The 11,008-nt window shown below is 35.4% G+C and overlaps 1 protein-coding gene across 1 annotated transcript in view; it reads right to left on the reverse strand.

Annotated features, from left to right (window-relative positions):
• Positions 1–436: 436 nt before the first annotated feature.
• The window catches only part of LOC125649806 (probable methylmalonate-semialdehyde dehydrogenase [acylating], mitochondrial), a 22,587-nt gene continuing 12,015 nt past the window's right edge, over positions 437–11,008 (reverse strand). Inside the window, exons 9-16 of the mRNA XM_056165182.1 lie at positions 9,566–9,630; positions 6,211–6,267; positions 6,046–6,105; positions 3,997–4,126; positions 2,473–2,654; positions 2,032–2,211; positions 1,096–1,194; positions 437–817 (exon numbers count right to left, since the gene is read on the reverse strand). Coding sequence (XP_056021157.1) covers positions 716–817; positions 1,096–1,194; positions 2,032–2,211; positions 2,473–2,654; positions 3,997–4,126; positions 6,046–6,105; positions 6,211–6,267; positions 9,566–9,630 — 875 coding nt within the window. The 3' untranslated portion in view covers positions 437–715. The remainder of the gene's footprint in view (positions 818–1,095; positions 1,195–2,031; positions 2,212–2,472; positions 2,655–3,996; positions 4,127–6,045; positions 6,106–6,210; positions 6,268–9,565; positions 9,631–11,008) is intronic.

Below are 11,008 nucleotides of genomic sequence, written 5' to 3' on the forward strand. Positions count from 1 at the left end.
ACTGTTTCCCAGTCACGTAAGAAACTATTGCCCGATTAGCAAATTGGGCAAAAAAACAATTATTCCTTGCCTATTTGGGAAACAGTGAAATCTATTGCCCCTTGATAGTGGCGAAGACCCGGGAAACTGTTGTTAGAGGCCTACGACTGTTTCCCTAAGTAGGCATAGAATAACTGTTTTATTACCTTATCTGATAATCGGGCAATAGTTTCTCACTTGACAGGGAAATAGTTTGTCATGTGACCGGGAAACAGTTCATCACGTGATCGAGTAATAGTAGACTTCAACTTTGTAATTCAACCTTGTAATGAAAATCCTGAAGCACATGCTGATAAGTTTTCTTATCACTAAATATTTTCTTAACTCGGTGCATTATTCCATTCTAAAGTTGAGTTGTGCTAATCTAGTCAAACTGATGCAACACAGAACACTTGAGGCCCTTTATTGTTAATTTTTATTCTGTATAAATATATGTGAGCAATCAATGCCACAGATGAATATTACAACATTTCACACAAATATCACTTGCACCATATGGCCACAAATCATTTGTATGTCTATACTATTTATACACAAGTCTTCTTAAACATGTAGCATTACTATATTATCAACACAAGTTTGTAGCTGTGAGAGGAGGTGCTAGATTTGTTCAGCAATGCACAAAAGTATCAAGGTCAAACACGAGAAATCTGGACAATTGGAAGTCACGAAATGTTTATCTCATGATGGGCATGGCGGTTTGAGAGCCAGTGACGGTAGCATCATCTGCCCTCCACATCTGGGTCACCGTCTTCAGCTGTGTATAAAACTGAATGCCCTGTGAAGCAAATTAATAGGTTAGCATGATTTGGTTTTGGTCAAATTTTCAAAGACAGCAATCTGTAGAACTCTGGAAATGGTGCAAAACTAGCTAAACATCTGCCAAGCTTCACATGGAGATGTTTGATTGGTCTGCAAACATAGCAGATATTCATCAGCCTGTTTGCCTGATGTATAATTACATAAGTAATGTTCAGAAATCACTAGTGAAGGTAGTTGTATTTTGGTGAGAACAAGATGCTACTGTATGTAATTCTTTAGTGAACATTAACTTACAGCTTTTCCATAGAAGTTCATATCTCCTCTGAAAGATCCTCGGGATCCGGTGAAGGAGAACATTGGCAAAGGCACGGGAATGGGGACATTGACTCCCACCTAAAATATAAAGTGTTATAAGTAAAGCTATAGGGACATGACTCCCACCTAAAATATAAAGTGTTATAAGTAAAGCTATAGGGACATGACTCCCACCTATAATACAGTGTTACATGTATATACTGAATATTCCCTATTTTACACCATTACTTAATATGGCGAAATGACTAGTAAATGTCAAATCGCGTGAACTTGAATCACGTATCATCTGTTAATCAAGAGTTCCTACACGTATCTTAACAACAAATTGATAAAACGTAATTTTATTTTGTGAGTGATGCCTCTTGCAAAATTATGCGATGCGATAATAAATTCCTCGCGTATATTTAGGAATCTACAGTATATGTAAAGGTAAGGGGACATTGACTCCCTCCTACAGTAAAGAATGTTAACAGGAAAAGGAATGAACACGGTAGATTCCTAAATATACACGAGGAATTTATCACGTAATTTCACGAGAGGCATCAATCACAAAATAAAATTACTTTTATTTTTATACTACTAAAATACATGCAAAAACTCTCCATCAACAGCAACAGACCACTCTCGCGATTTGACATTTACAATCCATTTCGCAATATTAAGTACTCGCGTAAAATAAGGAATCTATAGAACTGTTACCTGTAGTAACGTCATCTCTAATATCTTACATTCTGACAAATACATGACGAGTCTGTGTTGACAAAGGGGAAGCCTGAATTGCTAACCTGCCTAAATGACTCCAGCAAATCAAAATCTATGGTGACCATATCAAAATTCTAATAGCAAAGTAAGCAAGTTCATGATTTTATGCTACTTTATTTACATTAGTCAGCAGCTTTTTCTTTCCCAACTTACCTGTCCTACATCAATCTCCATGGTGTACTTTCGTGCTGTAGCTCCGTTTGTTGTGAAGATGGCGGTACCATTGCCGTAAGGGTTATCGTTGATGAGTTTGATTGCATCATCAAGTGTATCCACTTCCATACTGACTAAGACTGGTCCAAATATTTCCTCTGTGTAGCATTTCATCTCCGGCTAAAATTACAGTCAGCGCATCAGTAAAAAGAACCTCAAGTCAACAAAAATATATTATACAGTCATCGATACATTAAAAGATATAAGGTCATTCATTCATAAATGACATGTACCTCAGATGGCATCATGTAAATTTTGGAATCAAAATATGTGTTACTTTGTCAAAAGAAAAATACACTGTACATGTACAATATATGTCTTTGTGAATGTAATATATTGTCCTAATAAAATACACATATTTTTTAATGTAACCTCACTGACCTTGACATAATGGAGGATTGTTGGGCCGACAAAGTTACCCTTCTCATAACCAGGTACTTTCACATCTCTTCCATCAAGAAGGGGTTTGGCTCCCTGGTCGATGCCAGACTGAACGAGGTCACACACCCTCTGCTTGGCTTCAGGTGAAATCAGAGGGCCCAAGTCGGCTCCTGGCTCATGACCTACAGAAGAATATTTTTTATGCTTAAACATACAGTCAACTCTCGATAAACCGCCACCTTTTGTTCTTATGAAATTATGGCATTATAACGAATTTGGCGATGAATTGAATTACCGCCATCTTGAAGAAATAGAGTTACCGTTCTTTTATATGTAAGAGTTATCTTTTGTTCTTACTTGCATAAACCACATAAACAATGATTTGCAATATCCTGATGGGTACATTTTGGATGATGTTCTTGGTAAGTAATGATTTGCTTTTTTTCATCGAAATTTAACAGGACCCTCTTTCGTGGCGAAACCATAGCTAAATTGAAATGTGTTTCTATGATGTATAAACAACTTGACTACAGTTCATCTCCAGTAATTTTCTTGTTTATTCAATACAGCAATTACTGGGATCCTTCTGTCCACGTGTACGCCGGAGATCGATAATGACCAATTTACTGCTTCACTGACCACGTGCACCTATAGCGGTTTATCGAGATAATTAACACAGTGAAATATACTTTTGTAATGAAAACACTGTGGCAAATGGCGATAGCGAATTTAGCGTTTTAACGAGAGTTTTAAGTAACAGGAAAAATGTTCCTAGAAAAATGCGGCGTTAACGAAAATGGCGATGAATTGAGTGGCGATAATTCGAGAGTTACCTGTACATGGATTTTAATACATTTTTCCATTCACATCTTTGAGTTAAATGATATTTTCTGGAGAACATCTTTTTAATGACATCTCCTTTGCTTTCTGAGCCCTCATTTACAATTTTCTAGTTGCTTGCCTGTACAATGTCTTTGAATTCTTTATTTATACTTACCAGCACTGATGTTGAGTTTCACAGCTTTCTTTATCCACACTTTTCTATGTTTTTCCTTACTCATACTTACCAGCATGGATTTATCTTATACACACACTTACCAGCATTCACCTTTACTTCCACGCACTTATCAGCATTGACCTTTACTTACACACTTTTATCAGCATTGACCTTTACTTAGATGCACTTATTAGCATTGACCTTTACTTACACGCATTTATCAGCATTGACCTTTACTTACATGTACTTATCAGCATTGACCTTTACTTACATGCGCTTACCAGCATTGACTTTCACTTACACACACTTACTATTAGATCCTCACTTACACATATTTATCACCAGTGACCTTCACTTATGCAAACTATCAGCATTGACCTTCACTTACACACAATTATCACCAGTGACCTTCACTTACACACACTTACCATTAGTGACCTGCACCTAAACATACTTATCATCATTGACCTTCTCTTACAGACACTTATCGACAGTGACTTTTATCAGCTTTCTGTACAAACACTTACCAGCATTGACCTTCAGTTTCTTTGCCTTCTCCACTAATTCGGGGATCCAGTTCCTTGCTTCGCCAACAAACACAGCAGTGGATAAAGCCATGCATCTCTGACCAGCTGCACCAAAAGCTGCCCCTACCAACTGATACGCAACACGGATTAGACAATGATGTAAGTCTATACTGATTTATAACACAAATATAACACTGATGTAGGCCTCTAACGTTCTATAACACAAATACAACACTGATGTAGGCCTCTAATGATTTACAACACAAATACAACACTGATGTAGACCTCTAACGATTTATAACACAAATACAACACTGATGTAGACCTCTAACGATTTATAACACAAATACAATACTGATGTAGACCTCTAATGGTTTTAAACACAAATACAACACTGATGTAGGCCTCTAACGATTTATAACACAAATACGACACTGATGTAGGCCTCTAACGATTTATAACACAAATACGACACTGATGTAGGCCTCTAATGGATTATAACACAAATATAACACTGATGTAGACCTCTAATGGTTTATAACACAAATATAACACTGATGTAGGCCTCTAATGGTTTATAACACAAATATAACACTGATGTAGGCCTCTAACGATTTATAACACAAATATAACACTGATGAACTGTCGGCTTCCACTGATACTAGGCATTACCATGGAGAACAAAGACGAAATATTAACAAATCTAACTAAAATATTAACAAATCTAATTAAAATATTAACAAATCTAATTAAAACAAGGCAATATCAATCCAATTCAGTGATTCTGAATTTATGTCCCCCACTTCAAGTTAAATTTATTTGACTTGTGGTTCTTTTAAAAAGAGGACACTTTTATAGACACAAAAGTCATCTGTTTGTATATGAAAGCTCTTTATTCACAGTGTTACTGCTAAAGCACATACTGTTACAGTATATAATTCCAATGTTATTTGTTACAACTGTTTTGATTGGACAAAACTAAAGCTCAACAATAGTTTTCACATCAATAAATCCGAAAACACGATGTATTCATGCACGCCTGAAAACAAATAACGTAGTAAGGGGAAACTATTCAAAATTTTGCAATTTTTAATAAAGTGAATGAATTGGAATTATAAGAATCAAACATTCTTTTTGAAGAATTTATCGATGTGTAAACTCCGGACATTTACACTTCGCACTTTTATTCAGTTTGTGAGTAAAATGTCCGGAGTTTACACATCGATAAATTCTTCAAAAAGAATGTCTAATCCTATAATACAGGCCTTAGGACACTATTCTTACAAAGGGTGACCTTGACCTCACACCTCCTAGTCTTAACAATTATAATGTAATCAAAGAGACTCTTAAAGTGAAGTTTCATTCATAAGGATCAGACAGTCCTTGATATCATACAGAACCATTTATTAGCATGTGACCTACCATTGTGACCTCTGCTTTAAACACAATAGGTGTAATAAATGGTGAATTTCATTGCTAAAGCTCAAACAGCGTTTGAGATATCATTTCTTAATTAGTTTTCCATGAGGATCCGGGTTAGAAAAGGTCTTCAGTACCCCTTGCTTGTCGTAAGAAGCGACTAAATGGGATGGTCCTTTAGATGAGACCACAAAAACTGAGGCCCCGTGTCACAGCAGGTGTGGCATAATAAAGATCCCTACCTGCTCAAAGGCCATAAGCGCGAAACATAGGCCTAAATTTTGCAGTCCTTCACAGGCAATGGTGACGTCTCCATATGAGTTAAACATTCTCAAGCAGGATGTTAAACAATATACAATCAATCAATCTTGACTATTTATTACAAGGACGTTGACCTGAGCTCGAAAAACTGTACAGCTCATCCTTATATTGGAGATTTCATCTTCCTATATGTGACTCGATGACCTTCTGACCTCCAAAGCAAACTATATTATCTGCTTATGATGAAGTGGGGGACACTATGGAGGACTTTGGTGTAATTAAATAGGCTGTAAAAAATAAATGTTAGACTGTAAACAATATTTTATTTTAGATATTTTTAAAAAAATATTTAATAAACTGCTGTCTCACCTGGTTCAGACAATTTTCTTTGTTTGCATCTGGCATGATAACACCATGGTTCTTGGCTCCCTGTAAAATGTGAATGGTTTGTTAATTGGGTAACGATATGCCATTACTGTATTATCATATCTGCACATTAAGAACACACTCATCAGATGTACACTAAGTTCATACCATGTTGGACTGTACTCTCTTGCCATTTTGTGATCCTCTCTCATAAATGTACTGTCCCTAAAATAAAGACAATAAGTCGAGTAGATTGTTATTCAAACACAAAATAGTGTGGGCTACAGCTCTCTAAAGGCACCCTGGTGTTTATTTCTATACTCTATGAACTTCACATAAAAAAAGCTATCAAGAATAGTCAGACTGTATACATGCGAAACGAAATCAAAACGAAATCTGCCAAAACGAAATGAAACCTACCAAAACGAAACGAAATCTGCCGAAATGAAACAGATTGTAGAACCAAACTGTGTAATCATGATACATGTAATAAAATAAATGGTATCTCAGGTCCCTGTGAAATTTACCACATATAAAAGAAATTCTCTTCCCTGTTTATGTGGTCTTTCAGGTTGACTGATACATTTTTAAGCGGTCCACTGGTTAGCATCAAACATTGTTTGAAGAAGCTGGTGTCTGAGAAAGTTGAAAGCAGGAAGACGTTTAACCTCTTATTTTATCTCTAACTGCTGAGGTGCAAGTACATTCAATAATGGAAAAAGTTATGCAATTCGGCAACATATATATGCATGTATTATTCAAAATTATTATTGATAAGCAGCAAGTCTAAAGATAACTATATATTTGGGGTGTTGCTAAAACAGGGAATTGAAAACGGAACGGAAAACATTTAATGCAATGATATCAGTAGGAGGTCAGCATTTTGTAAAATCAAAAGGCTTAAGAACAAGGGAAGCAGAAATTACAAAGAAAATGGGAGGACATACTCAGAATCCACTGTTTGATATACTACAAACAAATACATGTACATAATATCCTCATGTATACATAGATTTGTCTTTTAAGAGCAAAAAATACTGAAACATGTACAGTATATTTATGCCCAGGTTCCAACGCCGGCAACACCACCCCTCATTTAGTATGTTTCCCCAGACCTCCGACCTGTGAGACTGTAACCCTCCATTCTGAAATTTATGGATCCGAAAGTAATTGCACATGAGATTCATAATTTAATCAACTTCGGACATGTACTTTGTGCTTACTCACCCCCTTCCCCCCCATCCCCCTCCAACTTTTAAAACTTTGTATCAGTCAATCTGAAAGCCTCCATCAAAGGGGGAGGCGAATTTATTTATATGTGGTAACTTTCACAGGGGCATGATATAATACCATTTTTAATCATTATATTTAAAAGTGTTCGTTATACAATCTGTTCCGTTTCGTTACGGTAGGTTTCGTTTCGTTAGATTTCGTTTCATTTCGAACTTTACAGGTACCCACATTTTTACATATACCCAGGGGTTGAAATTTTTTTTCACATGCTCAAGTCCAGGACTTGAGGGGCCAATTTTTGCCAAGTCCCACACGGAAATATCCAAGTCCAGCTTGAATTTAGAAATTTGTTATTGTTTTTATATTACATCATGAAATGGATAATTAAAAACCAGTATTTAAATTCTCAATTTTTTTGTTCGAATTGGCGTCTTCAGTAATCTATCTCGACGGGTCGCATGCAAGAAAACAAAAAATATAGTTATGTCAAGCTTTAACTTCTTGAGATATTTTATTCTGAAATGCAGTCATTTGTAGTTTCATTCATTAATCATTTATACAATAATAGGCAAGTCCCTCAGACTTCCGGCATATCTAATTGCAGAGTCCAAATACGGAATTTGTTAGTCCCAGACTTCGGGCTTGAAGAATTTTTAACCCCTGATACCATATACAATGTATTAAGTAGAATTATTACCAAGAATTTAATTTGGTATTATCAGTGAGGGTGTCATGATCGCTAAAATTGAATATTGCTAACAATCTATTCTGTATCGTAGGTAATAGTTATCATTCTCAGAATTATACTGTCACTAAAATTAGCTCTCGCTAAAAATTACACTTATACGGCATCATCCTCATCAACATCATCACTGTAGAGTTTACAGTGAATGGAATTGTATTTGGCCAATAAATTTAGTTGTTTTAAACACTTTTCAAAATCATAGCTCCATTGCAACATCTGAAGCAAGCTTATTTGAAGTTATTTATATTCTTAAACATTTCATCCTGAGGCAATTGTATCGCTTCGGTTCAAATTAACTATTATTTAAGAGTACTCTTTAATAGTAAATTCAAACCCAAGTGATATAATTGCCCGTGATTTCATCCATGCAAGTTCTCTATTGAATATCTAGTTAATTTAGGAACTTGAAACTGCGATACAAAATTTAACTTAATCACTAATCCAAACAACATACAATGTAGGTCAATTGCAGCATTCGAAGCAAATCTGATTGAACGCATCATTTTTAAAGAGATACTCTACATCGTCATAATGGCTGACTTCCTGATTGAATGTGTCATTTTTCACATGCATGCAAGTTTCATCTCTACAAAAAATATAGCCATTAGGAATTGAACCTACTTACAAAAATTTAATTTAGGTCACTCTCCAGAAAATATGGATTAATTACAACATCTAAGCAAGTCTGTTTGAAAGTATTCTTAAAGGTATCAGGCATGCAAGTTTCATCACTGTAGAAAATACAGGCACTAGGAATTGAACCTGCTTTCAAAAATTTCATTTGGTCAGTCATCTGGAAAATGCAAGTCACTTACAGCATTTGAAACCTAAGGCTAAATACAAACCAAAGTTTGAATTTTAAACCCTTCACTGCAGAGGGAGCTCCAAGGGCAAGTATTCATAAGAATTTGACCCTTTTTGAACCCTCTGGACCTAAATCAAATTGCAAAACTTTATTACACATTTACCAGATATGCTCAATATCACATACAAAAAAGAATCGTTTTGCTACCTCTTTTAGAAAATGAAAGAGAAATTTAAGTAACAAGAGTGACAGACGGATGGAGATAATATTTATAGGTTATAGACTTTGTATGGGAAAATATGACGACCGAGTTTTTTGGCGCGTAGACGGACCGAGCTTGCGAGGTCTGTTCGCGACAAAAAATGAGGTCGTCATATTTCCCATACAAAGTCTATAACCTTTTTATTATATACTTTCAATTTCATTTAGAAACTAACAATAATTTTATTTTTAACAATAACTTTATCGGTTTAACTGAGTAAAAGATGAAATATTTGAAAATTAACGGCGTAGAAATTTGATTGTGACGTAATGTTTGCGGGCCGGAATGTTTCCGGGCATATATCGTGTGATATATGCCCGCAAACTTTTAAAGAAAAAAGAAGAGATGAAATTGAAAGTATATAATAATAAACTATATACTTCAACTTCCTTCTGAGAGCATGGGTAGAATAAGCCAATGATTTCAAATAGTGATTGTTTGATTGAAAACTCTTAGAGACTGGCTGGTAAATACTCACAGCTTGGTCAGACCCCACAAAGGAAATTGCCTTGATGTCTGGGTTATCACAAATGAAGTTCACAGCTGGAAGAAGAAAAACAGGACTACAATATTACTGTTATACTGAATAAGAATCTTTAAGGAACACAATCTGTACTGTCTGTTTCCGTGTGTCTCTTGCAGGCTGTGGCACTCTCTTATGTATACTTAATTTGTCTGGGTGGAAAGTTTGTATAGTAGGTCCAGAATGTGATTAGTAGTACAGAAAACCATGCTTATAGCTGGGGACAAACAATTTTGATTCACTATAAATGTAATTTGTTATATCCAATAAGGTCATATGTTTAAAAAACAAAGGGAATGAAAATCACTTCTCTGTAAACATGAATTCATTATAAATGTGTTTGCTGTAACCATAATTTACTGTAATGGTAGAATAATGGATTAAAGAGACACTACAGCTCATTTTCCACATTTTAATGAAGTGTTTTTTAAACCATATATTGATAAAATGATAAAATTCACATCAATACTGACAATTTTGAACATTTGGGATGCATCAATTTACTATCAACTGCGCGTTGAAGATCGTCCGGAATTCAAAGGTTTCTTCATGCTGACTCGGACTTTTGAATGCTTATTTACATCACGTGGTTTTGAATGACAGCAAAGGTGTTGTGTAGGAAATTATCTAAATTCCCCTTCAAGGGGTCCACATTCACCTTTCAAGTACATAAGATTATTCCCTGCTCCTTATAATAACTAATTATAAATAATTATTTCAACAGAAACCCTTCCATGTTCCCATTGACCGATGTTTTTACAACTAACACGTGTCGTGTTCAGATAAAAATAGCACGTACTTACTTTTAAACGTAGTGTCTTCGCAGCTAGTCTCAATGGCAGATTTAGGGGGCCAGTATCCCCCTCCCTTTTTACGCCACAGATTGTGAATGAAAATCAAAATTTTGCACCCGAATGGCCAATTACTTTGGCTAATCTTTGACTTTCACACCCCTCTTCGGAAATCCTAGATCCGCCACTGAGTTACATGCGTTTCTCTGAGCTCTCTGTTTTCCAACGGTCATACTGATCTCTAGGTAAATTTTATTTCACACATGAGTTTTATCTCATTCTATTTTTACCTCTTTTCTCACAGAATCTGTCAAAATGCTAGATCTATCAACTACACTTTCTCTCACTGGACGACATGCTGCACTGTTTACTGTCTATGCGCATGCGTCTGAAGACTAAAAGGAGGAGACTCGATATTTTTTGTATAGGCCATCAAAAAGTATTAATTTTTACGTTAAAACGATAATTTTTAACTTTAGATAAGTGTTATTTTCGTAAAGTTCATACTTTCAACAATGCAACAAAAATTGAGAAAGCGCTGGGAAAATTGTCATTTCATGATTTTTGCGCAAAATGAGCTGTAGTGTCTCTTTAATGGAAATCAGAT

This window comes from Ostrea edulis, chromosome 5, assembly GCF_947568905.1.
Source record: "Ostrea edulis chromosome 5, xbOstEdul1.1, whole genome shotgun sequence".
NCBI classification, from domain to species: Eukaryota; Metazoa; Mollusca; class Bivalvia; order Ostreida; family Ostreidae; genus Ostrea; species Ostrea edulis.